This window comes from Cheilinus undulatus, linkage group 22, assembly GCF_018320785.1.
Source record: "Cheilinus undulatus linkage group 22, ASM1832078v1, whole genome shotgun sequence".
Classification (NCBI taxonomy): Eukaryota; Metazoa; Chordata; class Actinopteri; order Labriformes; family Labridae; genus Cheilinus; species Cheilinus undulatus.
This window is the reverse complement of record NC_054886.1, coordinates 17,117,164-17,136,177: the sequence shown is the minus strand read 5'-3', so window position 1 is coordinate 17,136,177 and position 19,014 is coordinate 17,117,164. Positions and strand designations below refer to the sequence as shown.

The window sequence follows — 19,014 nt, the reverse complement described above, 5'->3', positions numbered from 1 at the left end:
TTAGTCACGCTGGGCGTTGTGTAACCTCGGTGCCGGGTACTCACAGGCATGGGGATCTTAGACAGCTCTTTGCCGATGCAGTTCTTCATGATGCTCCACAGGTTGAGGGAGTAGTTGGGTTTGTCGGGAATGCGTGTCCGCCTCTTTTTTAAGGGTACCAGCTCCTGAGACGGGGATTCCTGGTTCATTGCAAGCGGCTCCTCATTGAGCTAGCATTGAGAAGAGTCTGTCAGTTAAAGGCTTAAAAGCTCAGACGACTAAAAGTGATAAGATTCTTTACCACAAAAAATGCACAATTTGGCACTGCAAAACTTATCAGATTACAATCACAATGACTTAAGGGGAAAATCCATTATTTTTTTTATACCTTTTATAAAAACTGCATTGGTAATAAAAACCACAGTTCCAAAAAAGTTGGGATACTGTGTCAAATGTGAATAAGAAATGAAACACAGTCATTTGCAGATGTTTTTAACATGTATTCCACTGAATGTAGCACACAGACAACACATTTAATGTATAAACCAATTATTCTGATTTTGATGACCGCCATACGTTCCAAAAAAGTTAAGACAGGTACCAGGTAAGACTGGGAAAATCCTAGATTTTGCAAAAAAATCACCTGGACCATTCCACTGGTAAGCAGGTTATTAGGTAGCAGGTGATAGTACCATGAATGGGTATAAATAGAGCAACGGCGCAAGGTTCTCCACTTTGTTAAAAACTGTGCGGGCAAATAGTCCAGCAGTGTAAGAACAACGCTCCTTAAAGTGCATTTCACCACCTACAGTCTATAATATCTTCAAAACATTCAGAGAACCTAGAAAAAACTCTGCAAAGCCAAAAACAAACACTGAATAAGCTCCCATGACTCAGGTGTTAAGCGCGTTAACATTAAGCATCCTTCTGTGATGAATTAAAGCCTCGTTTCCACGAGGTGGTCCGGTTTTAATCGAGTACAGTTTAGTATGGCGCAGTACACTAAACACCAAAACAGTCTGCATCACCACAGACACCTATACCCTCACTTAGTGGGTGAGCTGTAAAGGCTGTGAATGTGAAGTCACATACAGCGCGAGTCTGCTGGTCCAAATATCCCCAATTTAAGCAGATATTAGTACGTTTTTCTCCCGTTTTTGCCCGCTCCTCACAGAGTAGACTTTCGCGTTTTGCAGCCCGGAGCCAAGAAGTCGTGTGGTGCGCTGACGTGATGTTACGAGTCGTTTTTTTTTTTGGGGGGGGGGACCCTTTCCAACTTTTGCTCTATGGAAACGCTAAAAAACGTATGCCGTGCCGCACAGAACTGAACCGGACTGCTCGGTGGAAATGGCCTATAAGAAACGTTGGCTCATGAACACTTCAGAAAAACAGTCTGTGAACACATTACGTTACTGCATCTACAAATGTAAGTTAAAGTTACAATATGTAGAATTGCTGCACTGACATATCTATATTAACTTAAAAGTGCCTATTACTGTGGTATATACTCTTTTCAATTGAGGTATTACAGAATCTTAAATATTTACTAAAGAAGAAAAAGTGATGTAACACAAAGGTATGAAAGATCCTGTCCCATCTATTTTGGAACAGCTTGCAGTCATCAAATTCATAATGTGTGTCTATTCCCTTTACAAATTATTAAAGCCTATACATTAAATATCTTGTCTTTGTGCTGCAATCACCTGAATTTAGGCTAGAAAAGGATTTTTATTCATATTTTATAGTAAATCCCATCTTTATTGGAATTGGTATTCAGTATATCACTTTAAAACCACCATTGTTTCAGTTTCTATTATCATTTGAGTATCAGGTACGTGTCAAAGTTTTAATATTGTGACACCACAAATGTGCACCTGTCCGATGATAACACTGAAGCTGTGAGTCAACAGACACTTATTTTAGTGCTTTGTCTAAAAGCTCCATGATTCATTTTCAAGAAAAGTTCACTGAACCTCTTACTTAGCAGTTCTTCTTTACTTTTAAAACAGTTCTGAAACTGTTGTTGACAGGCTGAAGAAAATGTAGTGGTTGTCACAAATATTTACCCAAAAATACACAATTTATCCCGTTTTATTTCTAGATTATTTCCCAGAAATAAACAAAAAGCAAAGTTGCTGCAGTATTGTGCAGCCTCAGTGCAGTTATTTAAGCAGACAATGGTTGGTAAATCTTTTTACCTAGCGTAACAGCAACAGTGTTTAAACAATCAACCCATACACATACCGACTGATCATCAGGACACATTTCACTGTTGAAACCACTGATGTTGCTGCTTGATCTTCTGCAAAGGATGAAAACAAAGATTCTTCAGAGTCTAGGAGACTGGTATCAAAATAAAAGGGCATGCAGCATAATCTGGTTAATCTACTACCTAGTAAATCAATCAACCACACAGATCAGGTAAGCACGTCATAAACAAAGAGGCTGACTAAACTGGATACAAATCAAACACAAATGTGGGCTCAGGGAATTCCACCATAGGAAGGTGGTTCCTTGTAAGCATTCTTGTGCCAAATGAAGAGGTAAACATGTGAGGGCTGAGATCAAATGCTCACTTGTGGAATTGTGGGTCTGCTGGGACAGTGATAAACTCAGGAGCTTCCTCCATGGCATCAAAGAATTCATTGTCGTCATCTTCGTCACTGGCTTCCCCTTTACCTGGACCGGCAGCGCCTTCACAGGGAAGAATTTCATAGTGAAACCAGTTTAGAACTCACAAATCACTCGTATTATGCCGTCTGTCACAGGTGTTTTTCTTCAGATATTTAAGTGACAGGAAAAGGAAAGGAACTAGAAAGAAAAATGTTGAGTTGAGAAACATCACGTGTCAGGTCATATCTTACCCTTATTATCTGCTGTGGCGTTAGCCTGTGCAGCCCCTCTGAATGCCCGCTCCAAGTGGTTGTGCTGCTTGGCCAGCTGCTCCAGAGTCTCCTCCAGCCGGACTCGCTGCTCCCGTTCTGCTTGAAGGGCCTTCTGCCACCGCTTACTGTGAGCCTGAGCCAGCGCGAGGAAGTCTCGGCACGCCTGAGGGGCGACACGTAGGAGAGCTCTATTATGACAAGTTATTTTGGCTACAAAAGATGGCTGAACTACTCATAAAAACAGTTAGATATGCAAACAAAAGAGGAGAGCTTACATTTATCATGGCATTAGAGGTGATCCGGAACAGCGTGGCCCGCTCTGTCACCTGACGGATCTTATCCCCCGCCTCTCCGGTCAGACGCAGACTGTCCAGCTCTGATAAAGATCTGCAATAAAGGTACAATAAACAACATGGACTAATACAAACCATCAAAATCACTCTAGACACACTTCACACCACAGGAAGATTCCAAGAGAAGCTTAAGAACCATCAGAAAATCCGATCTTTGCTGTGTACTCTGCTTAAGGCAATGGGCTTTTTATTACAGTGTTCTAATGTAATATATATGTATTTTACAGTGACCAAGGTGATTTTTAATTTTATATTTTTAATAGTGTTATGTGCTTGGTTTATGGTTTTTATGTATTTCACGCTGTTGTGATGTCCTTTTTCAGAATTTTATGTTTAACTGTGTTCTAACATGATTTTTCATGTATTTTAATCTATTTTTGTTTTTTTAGTGTTATGTGTTTTCTAAATGTTTTTATGTATGATATGCTGTTCTTCAGTGCTTTTTAATGTTTTTAATGTTCTAATATGTTTTTTATTCATTATATGTGTATATGTGCTTTACACTGCGTTCCACATTATTATGCAAACGATGTTTTTCTCTGATTTTCTAAATATCAATGCAAATGACAGTCATAATATTTTTCAAGTCATCAACAGTTGAGTATAATTCAAATGTTTTTGAACAAACTTCATAATGATAACTTTTTTTTTTTTTAATAAAAACCTCAAAATGCACTTTTCCACATGTTCCACATTATTAATCAGGCCACAGTTTCAGCAATATGGGAAAGAAAAAGGATCTCTGCTGCTGAAAAGTGTCAAATAGTGTAATGCCTTGGACAAGGAATGAAAACATTCAATATCTCAGGAAAAATTAATCATGATCAACGTACTGTGAAGAAATTTGTGGCTGATTCAGAGCACAGATGGGTTTGTGTAGATAAAGACATAATGAGGAAGGTTTCTGACGGATAAATACATTAGATTAAGAGAGCAGATGCTAAAATACCATAACAAAGCAGCAAACAAGTATTTGAAGCTGCTGGTGCCTCTGGAGTCCCACCAACCTCAAGGTGTAGGATCCTCCAGAGGCTTGCAGTCGTGTATAAACCTACTATTCACCCACCCCTAACCAGTGCTCACAAGCAGAAATGGTTGCAGTGGGCCCAGAAATACATGAAGACTCATTTTCTAACAGTCTTGTTGACTGATGAGTGCCGTGCAACCCTGGATGGTCCAGATGGAAGAGTAGTGGATGGTTGGTGGATGGCCAGAGAGTTGATAAGCCCCTTTAGGGTTCCTGAAGGTGTGAAAATGACCTCGGCAAAGTATTTAGAGTTTCTGACTGACCACTTTCTTCCATGGTACAAAAAGAGAATCGTGCCCTCTGTAGCAAAATTTTCTTCAAGCATGACAATGCACCATCTCATGCTGCAAAGAATCCCTCTGTGTCATTGGCTGCTATGGGCATAAAAGGAGAGAAACTCATGGTGTGGCCCCCATCCTCCCCTGACCTCAACCCTACTGAGAACCTTTGGAGCATCCTCAAGCTAAAGATCTATGAGGGTGGGAGGCAGTTCACATCAAAACAGCAGCTCTGGGAGGATATTCTGACATCCTGCAAAAAAAATTCAAGCATAAACTCTCCAAAAACTCACAAGTTCAATGGATGCAAGAATAGTGAAGGTGATATCAAAGAAGGGCTCCTGTGTTAACATGGAACTTGGCCTGTTAAGATGTTTTTGATTGAAATAGCATTGATTTCAGTAAATATGACCCCCTGATGCTGCAATTTCTACAAATGACCATTTTCAGTTCTTTACAACCTATAAAATGTTTTAAAAGCTGCTGTGCTTAATAATGTGGAACAGTGCATTTTGAGGTTTTTATTTAAAAAATAATTTTGTCATTATGAAGTTTGTTCAAAAACATTTGAATTATGCTCTAATGGCTGATGACTTGAAAAATACTCTGTCATTTGCATTAATATTTAGGAAAATCAGAGAAAAATGTCATTTGCATAATAATGTGAAATGTGGTGTACAGTGTTCCTATGTGCCTCATTTAATGATTTTTCAGTGTTTGTTCTCAATCAATTTTTTTCATGCATTTTACAATATACTTATGTGCTCTGCATGGTCTATTATAATACATTTTATAATGACCCTATGTTCTTAATATTTTTTTTAAAATTGTACTTTAAGTGTTCTTATCTGCTTTATTCAATATATTTCAAACATTTTACAGTGCTCTTATGTACTTTACTATGTTTTTCAAAATATTTCACAATGTTCTTATGCACTTGAAAATAATAATAATAATAATAAAAATCTTAGTTAAATGGCACTTTTAAAAACACAAGTTTATAAAGTGCTTCTACATGCAGAAAAAGTGAACCTAAATTAAACAAAAAAAATCCTAAGGGGTCAAAGAACTAAGACATCCTGAGATATAATAAGAATGCATGAGTACCCAGCCAACACAAGAACCCAACTATAATATAAATATATATAAAATTTTGGAACATAGACACAGTTTGTGGGGGCTTGAAACACGGACTCGCTGCTGTATGTTTTACTTTTGGAAGATCATAAACGCCATAACTTTAAGTCTTGGTGATACAGACACTTCTGAAGGAGTTCGGGTTTATTTTGTTCCTCCTGCACGGAGTGAAACAGAATTGTTTGGACCACCAGGGCTGAGGGAGCGGAGAGGCCGGTTAGCCTCCCGGCTAACCAACACACGACCACCAGGGTTGAGGGAGCGCAGAGGCCGGTTAGCCTCTCGGCTAACCAACACACGACCACCAGGGCTGAGAGAGCGGAGAGGCTAGCTGGTTTCCTGGCTAACCACCACTCGACCACCACACGACTACCACACGACCACCAGGGCTGAGGTCAGTCATGGCCATGAAGACTCTTCAGAGGGACTTGGAGGAGATGAAGGAGTCCATGAATATGATGTCGGGTGAGATGGCGACTCTGACAAAGCAGCAATCCATCATAACTGACTTATTGAGCGAAATCAAGCAACTTAAGAGGCTGAACATGGAACAGGAAAAGAGGATTGACTTTCTAGAAAACCGGTTATGTGATTTAGAGCAGTACTCCTGGTTAAATGATGTCATTATCTCAGGACTGGAGGTTAAACCGCGGAGCTACCTCCAGGCTGTTAAAGGTGCCAGGTCAGAGAATGACACCGGGCATGAGGAGACAACGGAGGAGCAGGTAACTGCATTCCTGCAGAGCAAAGACATTGATATTTATAAAGAGAATATTGAATCATGCCACACGTTGCCAGACAGAAAGAACAAGGACAAGTCAACGACTCCCGCTATAATCATTTGCTTCAGTAACAGAAAGCACAAAGTAAATCTGCTTAGAGAGGGGAGAAACCTGAAAGGCACAAATGTCTACATGAATGAGCACCTCACTAAGAAGAATGCTGATATAGCAAGGAAAGCCAGATTACTTAAGAAACAGGGCAAGATCCAGTCCACATGGATGGTAAATTGCAAGGTTTTTATTAAGCCTAAGGGAGCACCTGAGAACGCCAGAGGTATGTGGATTAGGAGTATCGAGCAACTTGAAAAATTGGAAAAAGATCAGTAGAACGTGAGCACACAAGTAAGATCACTGTAAGTGATTCCTGTGTGCATTAGGTGAGAATTATGATTGAGTTTGTTTTGTTTTCCATGAAAAAATCCATCCCCTTTATGCCTTCAGAATGAACAGGTCAGAACCTGATCAAGAAATTGACCCTGAGTTGAATTTCCTTGATAATATCAATATACACTGCAACTATTATACAGAGAAGCAATTCAACTCTCTTACTTCAAATGAGGCTGGTATATCTATCATACATTTTAATAGTAGAATTTGTATGCAAATTTCCAAAGGATTATAGATTACTTGGAGCTTGTGGTAAAACCCTTCAATATTATTGCCATCTCAGAAACATGGATAGATAGTGAGAGAGGATTCGATTTTGACTTACAGGGATACAACTTTCATGGTATTAGCAGGAAAAATGGGAGGGGTGGTGGTGTTGCTCTGTTTGTTGATGAAGGTCTTTCCTATGTTATTCGTGAAGATTTTTCTGTAGCTATTGATGACGTAATGGAATGCATTATTATTGAAATAAGTATTGAAAGATCAAGAAATATAATGGTAAGTTGTGTTTGTAGGAAACCAGGGTCCAGCATGGATGATTTCATCTTTAATATGGAAAGATTATTTACTGCATCAGAGCACAAAATTAGCTATATATGTGGGGATTACAATGTCGATCTGCTGAAGCATAATAAGCATAGTAAAACTAATGATTTTATTGAAATGATGTACAGCAAGAGTCACTTCCCAACTATTACTAAACCAAGTATAATAACAGCGGACAGTGCCTCTCTTATTGACAATATATTTACAAATAATATGTAAAGTCATACAATGAGCGGCTTACTGATAACTGACATTACTGATCACCTTCCCGTTTTTATTATTTATCAATGTAAGTGTAGGAAAAAAAATCGGACAGAAGACATCAAATACAAAAGAAAAAGGACAGAAGAAACGTTATCTAAATTTAGAGATGAACTACTACAATGGGATTGGAGCCAAATCTATAAAGAAACCAACGTTAATATAGCTTATGAATCATTTTTAGATACTTATAAAACTCTGTCTGATAAGCACTGTCCAATCAAAGAGTATAGCTACAGGAATAATTATGCTGAAAAGCCTTGGATGACTAGGGGTATCCAAAATGCTTGCAAAAAGAAGAATACTCTCTATGGATGTTTTATAAAACAGAGATCAAAAGAAACAGAGCAAAAATATAAGAAGTATACAAATAAATTAATGACTATTATTAGAAAATGCAAGAGGGATTACTACTCCACAATGTTAGATAAAAATAAATCCAATATAAAAGGAATTTGGGGCATACTGAACTGTATTATTAGAAACAAACACAGTGAACATAATTACCCTGACCACTTTGAATATGATGGTGTTAAACTTACTAATATAAACGATATATTTAATAAATTTGATCAGTTTTTTGTTGAAGTAGGCCCTAAACTGGCTGAGGAAGCAAGAAAGCATGTAACATCTGATTACATGGTTTCTGGAGACTCAGTTTTGGAGTCCATGTTTTTGGGATCAGTGAACATGAATGATGTCACTGAGATTATTAATAACTGCTGTAACAAAACCTCCACTGATGGGGATGGTATTGATATGTCATTGGTGAAGCTCACTATGGGGGGTATAGTTGAGCCACTCTCATATATTCAATCTCTCTTTCCAACTAGGAGTGTTCCCTGAAAAAATGAAGGTTGCCAAAGTCATTCCCTTACTTAAATCCGGAGACAAACATAACTTTACAAATTATAGGCCAGTGTCTTTATTGTCACAATTCTCAAAAATTCTTGAAAAACTGTTTATAAAACAGCTAGACATTTTTATAGAAAAAAATAACATTCTAATGGACAGCCAGAATGGTTTCAGAACAGGTAGATCTACCTCTATGGCATTATTAGAGCTTGTAGAAGAAATCACCACCAGCATTGATAAGAGATAGCACACCCTAGGTGTTTTGTCGATTTAAAGAAAGCTTTTGATACAATTAACCTGAAATTCTTATTAACAAGCTGGAGAGTTATGGTGTAAGAGGGGCGGCTTTAGCCTGGCTCAAGAGCTACATTAGCAATAGAGTGCAGTTCACCCAGTTGGGTCACCACAAGTCCAAATGCCTGAGCATTAACTGTGGTGTCCCACAGGGGTCAGTGTTGGGACCAAAACTGTTTATCTTGTATATAAATGACATTCATGCTGTGTCCAACATATTAAAATTTGTAATTTTTGCAGATGACACAAACATCTTATGTTCTGGGGAGAACCTGCAGAAGCTAATGGATGTAGTCAATGTAGAATTAAAGAAACTTAAGTTATGGTTTGACAGGAATGGACTGACTATCAATTTAGGTAAGACTAAGGTTATTTTATTTGGGAATCATAAAACTGAAGAAGTTCATCTGGAAATTGATAAAGTGAAAATTGAAAGAGTGTATGAAACTAAATTTTTGGGTGTTGTAGTAGACCATAAGCTTTGCTGGAAACCATACATAAAATGTTTGTGTGCTAAAATATCAAGGAGCATTGGGATAGTGAATAAAACAAGATATATACTTAAGCAAGTTACATTACATACTTTATACTGTGCCTTAATTGCTCCATATCTGTCTTACTGTGTGGAAGTATGGGGGATTACGTATAGAAGTAACCTTCAGAAGTTATGCACACTGCAAAAAAGAGCAATATGGATAACAAATCATGCAGGCTATCTGGATCATACCAACTCGCTTTTCTTAACTTCAAAAGTATTACAATTTATGGATTTAATTAAGTTTAAAACTGCTCAGTTTGTATTTAAAGCAAAAAATAGAGTACTGCCAGAGAGTATAATGAGATTTTTTACATGTAGATTAGGTGGGTATAATTTAAGGGGGGAATTTAATTTTCGACAGACGTTAATCCGTACAACTCAAAAAAGCATGTGCATCTTAGTCCGTGGGGTTACTCTTTGGAACAGCTTGGATGTTAAACTTAAAATGTGTAATAACATAAAGAGCTTCAAACTTTGTTACAAGCAGGTATTATTAGATCAATACAAAGAATATGAATCTAAAAAGTAGATGGGCAAGTATTACAGAAGATGTAAGTTGATGTAGATATGTTTTGTTATATGGATATTGACATGTTTTGAGGGTATATTATTTGCTCAGGTACCGAGATCTCATCATGAAGTAACATAAATTGAAGTGTACATGGAGCAAGTATAGACTTGTACTTTTGCTCTTCTAAACTGTATGTGTAGGTATATAGGTAAGTACAGATGCATGTGTGCATCTATATACAGTATATGTGCATTTTTTTGGTGTGCGTGTGTTAAGGTAGGCTATGTGTATATATGTTTTGTTTATGTTGTATTGTTACAGGTAAGAATATAGATTACTGCTCAGGTATCAAAAACACTTTTGTTAATTGATAAGGTAATGTAAGGTAGGGGCAGGACAAAATAAGCATTGAGCTTCATTCTGCCCCGTCTCGAACAATGTGGCGTGTGCATATGTGTGTATATATGTATGCAGATATGTATACATGTATATGTGTGTGTGTGTGTGTGTATGTATATACATATGTATATTTTTATTTATGTGTATGAAATTGGACTGGCAAGTTGACACAACCAAACTGAGCAATATATTTTTCTTTTGTTGTTGTACGTTCGAGATAAATAAAATAAATCAAATCAAATCAAATCAATACCCACAACCATAATTTGATGTATTATCATGTATTTTACAGTGTTTCTAAGTCCTTTCGTTTATTTCAAAATATTTAGCAATGTGTTCCTATGCGCTTTACTTCACCCTCTGATACTGACGTCTTGTAAGACAGAAAAAGACACAGGTCATTTAATGTTAAATAACTTTTGAACCATAAATCGTAGCCACTTGCTTTTTTTCCTCTTGAATCTGCCATGCTAAATAATTAGAATGAATTCATACCTCTGTAGCCCTTACAGAGGATTTTTAGGCAAGCAAGGAACTTGAATGACTTCCTGGGGTGTTTCAAGATTAAAGTCTTCTTTTATCCTTTTTTAATCCGAATCCAAATCGATCGTTTCTGCTGCTAATGCTATCAATCACATTGTTCCGTCATATTCTGAGTTGTTTTTAGAAGTTTTAACGTATTATTTTCATGCTTTTTATGTACTTCTCATATTCCTTGGGTGATTTTTGGGAGGTGGGGTTGTGTTGGAGATTATTCGTTTGTAATTTCTAAGGGCTTCTGATGTGTTTTTGTGTATTTTTTTTTTTTTGCTCTGCTTTTTTAATTATTTTCCACAATTTTTCAAACACTGTTGTTTTGTTCCAAATGAACTATGTAAATTAAGTGGACTGAATCTAACGTTTCAACTTTTTATGCAAAATAATGAATATAGAAATAGAATAACAGACTGCAATGAAACAGGTGTAAGCTGAGTTTTGAGTCTCTTAAAAAATAAACAACAAAAAAGAGAGTTACAGCTAGATTTATGTTTAAGTTAACCTGAGGATCCTGTTTGTCTTGTCATTCATCTATTAAACTTTTTTTAAAGGTCTGAAATACAGTTTTGTTTTGCACAAATCTTTCTATGTGTATGTTGTAGTTGCATTTTTCATTTCCTGGTGAAGCCACTAAACATGAGAGCATTCTAAGCTTCAACTCAACAGTGAAGTAATTAAATGGGGAAGCCTGACCTCTGGAGGGCAGAGCCATGCTTTGAGATCAGGTCGTTACACGTGCTGAGATCCTCAACCTTGCTGCCAAGTGTTCTCAGAGCAGACTGGACCTCTGAGTTCTGTGATGCACCGCCTTGTCCTGGTGCTGCTGGCGTGGATGACGGTGAAAAGTCATCCCCTGAGTCATCTGGTAATAATCAGAGGAAAGAGCCAGCAAAAGGAATGATTTAATTTTTAATACTTCAGACTAAAGACAAAGTCCCAGGCCTAGAGCATGTATTCATTTCTTCCTCTGCTGTGTGCGTGTTTGTTTGCGTTCTACCTGACTCAGCCTGCATGCGGGCTGCCTTAGCTTTGGCCAGTTCCAGCGCAGTGATCCAGCGCTGTCGTTCCACCTCGCAGCTGGCCTTCAGGTGGTATGTCTGTGCCCCGCCATTGGAGATGACAAAATTACAGGCGTCATCCACAGTAATAGTCGCTGTGGCCAGGTTGATGGTGCCTCGACATGTGTGGCCCATTTCTGCCTGGGTCCTAAGAATGAAGAGATGTTTGTTTAGCATGGAAAATGCAGCTGAACAGGAACAATATGACCAGTTTGTTTTTTACAATAAATCAGTGAGACTTATGGTGCTATACACAGCTAACAACACAAAATAAACAAACAAATCTATCCTGACTAGATCAGAGGCTCCCGAACGAGTAATAAGCCCTTATTTATCAGAAACACACACCACAGAAAAGTGGATATACGGCCATTTCCACACTCGGACACTGCATTTATAAATCAGGAGATGAGTGGAGTAAATACTACTGATATATTGGAGAATTATGAAATCATACTCCAGTGTCCATTCAGACAGACGAAGAGATGTTTTTAAAATAGATTAAATCACACTCCACCTCTAACAACTCCTGTAGGCTGCACTGCTTTTGCTTTTTTATTGTGATGTTTTAAATGATGTTGAGAGGCACACTGATTTCTTGATTGTGTGTTACACACTATTAATGATTTTTTCTTTGCTTTAAAACTTATAAAGGCTTTCTTTAAAGTTCCAGTGCACACAGGAACATATTGTGGTAAATACTGGGGAAGAACGAAGCAGAAAAACTGTGAATGTTAAAAAGAAAAACACAAAAAAGACAAAACTCTTGAGAGGAAGCAAATTAATTAACTACCTTCTGAAATGGGAAATATTTTAAGACAGTAATTCATCAGGAGGATGAGTGTTTTACTTTTTTTTGAGTGTTTTTCCAAATCAAACAGCGTGACAATTTCAATAATCACTGTAACCACAAGGTTTTTCCTGCATATCAAATTAAGAGGCAGCCGCCTCCAGCTCTCAAAGCTCTGACGTCATGAAAAACTGTATTTTCTGACAAGCATTACAGCAGATGGATGATATTTTTAACTGAAATTACGGTATTACGTCAACTGGGCAGCGCTGGGCCCAGGAGTTGCTGCCAAAACTGCCAAAGAAGAAGAAAAGAACCGCGAGTTTCCTAAACTTCCTAGATTGTCTTTGGATTAACACAGCGCAGATGAATGCTGCACCAGACACACTGAGGAGAGCGCAGAGGAACGCTGCGCTCGGTGTGTGTGTGAGCTAAAGACACAAAATCGAGGAGACTTTTAGCTTTATGGATAAACACAGGGCTTTATCATCTCTGCATTTCTCCCTCCACTTAATGCTGTAGAATAGGCGTATGACAGCGCGCTGTCCTTACATATGCATGCAAGTTCCATTGATTTTATTTATCAAAAATATAAGCAGAGAGAAATAAACGAAATGTTGATCCTTCTGAACTTAACACAGAAATCACATTATATATTACTTATATTATTCACATATTATTATGGATATTTTATTATAATAGATAGTTAATAAATAATACAATAACAAACTTAAGCACAATATCAGCCTTATTAGGGGAATAAAGGTAAAATGAATTAAAGGATGTGATAGACATTTTTCTGATGGAAATTAGTTCCAGTTAAAATCAGAGATCATTATACAGGTCACATGACCTCTTTAAGTGGACAATGACTCAGTTATTATGGACATAAAATTAAACATTCATTGAAGAAAGACTAAAAAAGCTTTTTGATGTTAATAACAGCTTTTTAGGCACACTTGTATCATTAAAACCTTTATCAGGTCAGACCAGGAAACCGTTCAACATTAAAGCACAAACTTATGAAAAGAAAAACATTTTCAGTAGATTTAGCCTCTTACTTCCACTCTCAAAGTTTACTAAACTGATGTAATCACCTTTAAAATGTACAAAATTTTCTCCCAGGGAAGCATGCCCCAGGACCCCCCAGAAAGGTCGGGGTACACATGATCAGAATGGTACTACTGCTACCTCAATATGAGCCAGGAAAAACCCTGAACCAGCTGCTGTGCATCTACTGTAAGGCAGAGACAGGACCTCATCCTTCACTTTTAAGGCATTTTCATGTGTTGGAAATGACTGATGTCTGTCATTTTTGTAGTATTTCTCACAGAGACAGCAGCCTGACGAGAGGAAGAAAAAAAATCTGCAGCTGTTTCCAAAGCTTTTACAGGTCTGTCTATGGGTTTTAACACATGTTCCTCTGGCTACGGTAGCTCATTCAATCCAAAAAAGCTCAATGTCTCCTGAGTTAGGCCAGATCAAGGTCAGTATGGGTTCTCATCACAAAGGAACCGCACAAAGAAGCAAATGGAAGCGAAACGAGACACTTCTATTCAAGCGTCTCGGCACAGTTGTTTGGTCCGTACCAGAGTTTGGTGGTCAGCAAACCAAACTAACTCTGAAAACAAACTTGAGTTTGTTTCAATCAGACCAAACATGTTAGGTGTCAAAGCTTCCTAAAATGTCAGGTAAATTCTTATGTTTGTAGGGCAAGACATTAAAATTACTTTAATCTCTTTTAAAGTCTCATTAATAGCCAAGAAATCTCTGCTGAAGATCTGGATTTCTCTATCTACCTCATAAATGGGATGGATGTATAGTTTGGTTGAGGTAATTAGCAGCTCTTTGGGTGTGATTCAAAGGTAGTACCAGCTTTCTAAATCAGAGGGATTAACTAATCAGCCCTAGATACTTCCTTGTATTTTATCAGTTTTCCACTGACGCATACCTGTAGTATGACAACAGCCCATTGCTCAGGACAAACCACCTCCGCTGATAACCCTTGATGTAATTTGTCCACTTGAACACCCATCCTTTGTATGTGTCACCAGCGGGAGTGGGTGTGGGGGTTTTGGGCTCGGACATCACAGCCTCCAAGATAAGGAGACGGACTTAAGAAACCTAAAAAAGGAGAAAATGGACGTGAGAAATGTTACAGTTCACATTTTAGAGCTTTTACTTTAGCTATGGTTGTCAGAGCTTAACATCAATAAAAGACTCTGAGCACCAGCACATTTTTAAACGATACATTCTCTGTTACTGTAGGATCGATGGTTGTGAGAAGTGCTGAGGAAGTGGACGCATTTAGGAACAGCAGCAACTCAGTAGAAGACCAGCTAAAATCACAAATCTGTAGTTCTGTTGGTCCAGCCTAAAACACCACTCAGTTTTTTGTCAGTACAGTGCATGTAGACAAATTTTCATAACCAAAATATTGGTAATAAATATCAGAAAAAATTTTGGTATCTGCCGATACCAACAAATTGCTTTTGTTTTTTAGCTAATATCCGCCAATATCGATATCATGTTGATAATATTGCCCATCCCTAAAAGGAATAGTTTGGCATAGGCCTGGGGTGAGTGTTTAGAGAGGGAAAACCCACCTCCAAATGGAGCCAAAGTAGGACACACTTCGAGTCAGTCTATTCAATGTCTTTAATCATTTCTGTTAGAACAGCATTCAATAGTAATGGCTGCAGTGAAACATTTAGTTTAGTTTTTATCTCTTGTTAGTCATTTATTACATCTGACATGATTACCATCTTTAAACTGTACGACTGGCATGGAAAAAGAACACTAAGATCCGGATATTTGGTCGTTAATAACATCAAGAACATATTTTGAAATTTTCCTGATCATAAGTATTAACTGATTCTTTTGTCGTTCCTTCCAAGTTTCGGCAACCCACCATGAAAAACCCTAAATTAAAAGATAAATGACTATTAGTTAGCAACTTCATGACAATCAGTGCAACTTTCACTGATTTTATGTGCAAAAGTATGTCAAATCAATGACATGTAGGTGAAAAATGCGATCTGAAATCTTATGCATATTTATCACAGTCTAATGCCTTCACACGACTGGGGAAAGTAGCTTCAGCTGGAACATGTAAAAATTCTATGTGCCCTATTATACAGATTAACATCATCCTAGCTTGACTGCAAAGTGGACAGTCTAACCTGTCTCTAGTCTGTCTCCACTTCTGTTTCAAAAGCTAGTAGAAAGTTTTGATGCCATTCAGAAGCAAGTCCTTTCTCATATTTTGTCCTGATAATCTTCAAATCTATCAGTAGTGCAGTCTTTCTCAGGTAATCCACATGTGCAATTAGATAGGAAATTATCAAGCCAGCAATAAATGGCACCACATTTTTAATCGACTGACAGCACTACAAATAATAAATCTTTGGATTTTAGACTACTGGTTGAAAAAAAATTCCCTGAAGCCCTTCATAGCCACAAATTCCATAATATAATCTACTAGTTGACAAATTTAAGTGATAAAATTGGTTAATTTTCCAGTTCTAAACTAAACATCTGAGCTATTCTCCTGAACACTAATGCTGTTGATTCCTGTTGCTGATATTGATCGTTCAGTGTTGTCACAGGGCAAAGTTTACCTGTGCTACAAATGAAGACTGCCTTCTGACACGTTCAATACACACAACTTTTGTCCAAACTTAGGTTTATACTAAAAAATGACTGAAAATAAAACAAAACAAATTAATGGGAATCTGGGATTCTTAACTTTTCCAACAAGTAAATACTGATTCAAATGACAAGGCATGAGAAAGTTGCTCTCATTACGTCTTTGGGGGAAGTATTAAAGTTAAAAGACATGAAATATGTACAAATGAGGGGAAATCTAGTGATAACCACCGATATTAATGAAGCAAAACAGTGACGAGCTTCATACTAGAAGCTAACTAACGTTAGCTGGAGTTTGAGTCACGGTTGTGTGAAATCATCGCAAGGAAATCAAATAAAGTGAAAACAAACACTAACTGACATGTTAGCTCGAAGTTTACCAGCTGACATGAGCATATACAAACAACACGGTGTAAACATTCACCGACCATCAATCGTTAGCATAGCACACTAGCCTTTCTACTCGCCGAAAGCTAAATGTTTACCTTGACGTGTCCGAAATGTGAGATCAGGCAACCAGACACCCGGTGAAGTCACGGCTAACTTTACCCATACGATACAGTGCCTAGCTAGCTAAGGAGGCTAACTAGCCGACTCACCAAAACGGACCAGCTGATAAAGAAAACAACCAGAGCGAAGACGTCGATGACAGCAGCAGAGCGATTGTAAAATCAAGTGACACCAAAGACTTTCTTTAACATCCCTCAAAAATCACATGCGAAATGTCAATTCTATAGCTGCGTACGCCGACAAGAACCAATAGCTAGCTAGCTACATCTAACTAGCCTAGCATTAGCTCGCTGGTTACACCCGGTGCACCACAAAATCGTCTCGTCTAGAAACAAACAGCAAGCTTCATTTTCCTGCGCACCAAGTCCAGTCACAACAAATCAGTTTCCTCCCTTCAAAATAAAAGTGCATTGTTACAGTTACTGCCAGAACACAGTGTTCTGACGTAAACACCTTTATCTATTCGCGCATAGATAGTGAATATAATAGGAGTACCTATTTTCCGTGTTCGCTACTTGTCTGACTGACAGTTAACCCCATGTTTTGCTGTTTCTTCATCACACACTGTATGTATTTTTTACACAAATGAAGTTTTATTTTGAAAGCTAGAATGAGAAAAGGCCTTAATGGTTTCTTGTTAACTTAATGTACACCCAGTTCGTTCTTTCCAAGCTACGCTTCGCTTCGTTCTGTTTAACAGTACATCAAAAAAGATCAATATTACAGTACAATATTAAATACGTGATCACTGAAGACAGAGGCTAACGTTAAATATGCGTCTCACGTGTCTAGGCATGAATTAAAAAAAAAAAACAAAGCCAGACAGATCTGTCAGGCTAAAGTATGAATGTCGGGCGCACGCACGATTTAGTGGTCTATTTCAGTGATTTAAAAGAAGATAACTAATGTAAGTTCAACTTAAACTTTCATAAATGACAGTAAGCAGACTCAAAAATGCGACTCCGGTGGGACTCGAACCCACAACCTTTGAATCACTTCACAATTCAATGCCTAGAAGTCCAATGCGCTATCCATTGCGCCACGGAGCCACCTGTTGCATGTGAAGTCTCTTGTTGTATTGATTTTTAGACATATATCATGTCTGTGTGTATTATGACATTATGGTGTACTTGAAGGGATGCTATGTTTCACCTCAACCCACTTTACCACCTGGACACAACAAAGTCATCGATCATAGTACTATACCTACTATGCACACGTTTGGACACTGGGTGGCGCTGAAGGGCTATGTAAGACAATGAATGTCACGTGACTGCAGCGCTGGAGCTGGGGTTCGATTCCCCATCACAACATGCGACAGCATCAATTAATCTAAAACAAATACGTTCCGTGTTTCAGGAAATGCTACACTGTAATAATTACATAAAAGTCTAAAGAAACGATATTAATTTCTAGGATAATCAGTAGCTCTATAGTAATGCTTTCTTTCTTGTAAATTCTGGCATGGACATTTTATAGAAAAACTGCCTCATTAAATACATTTATTTTCTAAATTAACCACAATTTTTTGTCAAAATATCAGCAGTTGTTAGTAATTAATTAAAAATTGTTAAAATAAGTTAGTTGGTTACATTTCTACTGAATTGAAGCATAAGAATATCACCCATTCACACATTTTTAAGCTCATGCAGTTTAATAGTGAACTGTGTCATGCTGTACTGTTAACATCTCTAGAGAGACATGAATAAAAGTATAAGATATGCAAGAATGTGGGTAGATCTACATGCGGTGGAGAAGATATTTTAGGATAGCTGATTAGTGCCAAAATGAATATAAGATGAGGCATTTTACCACAGAAAGCCCACTCACGGTATTGAAATATAAGCTAGTAAATAGATTACAGGATTTAAGGTTATGGTAAGTAGTTTAAATCACCCTCATACGCCTACAAGGTGAGGCATTTTGTCGCACTGGTTAAAGTTACAGTTAATAGATTGAGTGCAAATGAGCATTTCAGGTGAGGCTTTTACCAAAGTGAGCTTCTTACAGTATTTTAGATACAGTAAAGTAGTAAAAGACATTGCAACATTGCATGATTTTTTTTTTTAATTAAGCAGGACTAAGATGCTTGACAAATGAAAGTTCTATTCTCTGGCACTCTGACTCTCAAATAGTCATCAGAGTGATTCTGTGACTGTTAAGCGTTTATAAGGGTGACAGCCGGGGGAAAGAAACTGTTTCTGTGTTCAGCTGTTTTGGCGGTGCCCTGTAACACCTG

At 37.8% G+C, this 19,014-nt stretch overlaps 1 protein-coding gene and 1 non-coding gene across 5 annotated transcripts in view; both read right to left on the bottom strand.

Annotated features, from left to right (window-relative positions):
• Window positions 1-19,014, bottom strand: part of LOC121504629 (oxysterol-binding protein 1-like) — a 32,255-nt gene that overhangs the window by 11,720 nt on the left and 1,521 nt on the right. For 2 of the 4 annotated variants that reach the window (XM_041779587.1, XM_041779591.1), the window contains exons 1-9: window positions 16,751-17,086; window positions 14,569-14,741; window positions 11,767-11,975; window positions 11,463-11,631; window positions 3,140-3,251; window positions 2,844-3,027; window positions 2,556-2,673; window positions 2,224-2,281; window positions 45-209 (exon numbers count right to left, since the gene is read on the bottom strand). In XM_041779587.1, coding sequence (XP_041635521.1) covers window positions 45-209; window positions 2,224-2,281; window positions 2,556-2,673; window positions 2,844-3,027; window positions 3,140-3,251; window positions 11,463-11,631; window positions 11,767-11,975; window positions 14,569-14,705 — 1,152 coding nt within the window. In that variant the 5' untranslated portion in view covers window positions 14,706-14,741; window positions 16,751-17,086. Of the gene's footprint in view, window positions 1-44; window positions 210-2,223; window positions 2,282-2,555; window positions 2,674-2,843; window positions 3,028-3,139; window positions 3,252-11,462; window positions 11,632-11,766; window positions 11,976-14,568; window positions 14,742-16,750; window positions 17,087-19,014 lie in introns of those variants that run through there. The other 2 variants (XM_041779589.1, XM_041779590.1) reach the window with 2 other exon arrangements.
• Window positions 17,733-17,824, bottom strand: trnar-ucu. The gene is given in 2 exon segments: window positions 17,733-17,768; window positions 17,788-17,824. It is a non-coding gene; the product is annotated as a tRNA-Arg (tRNA).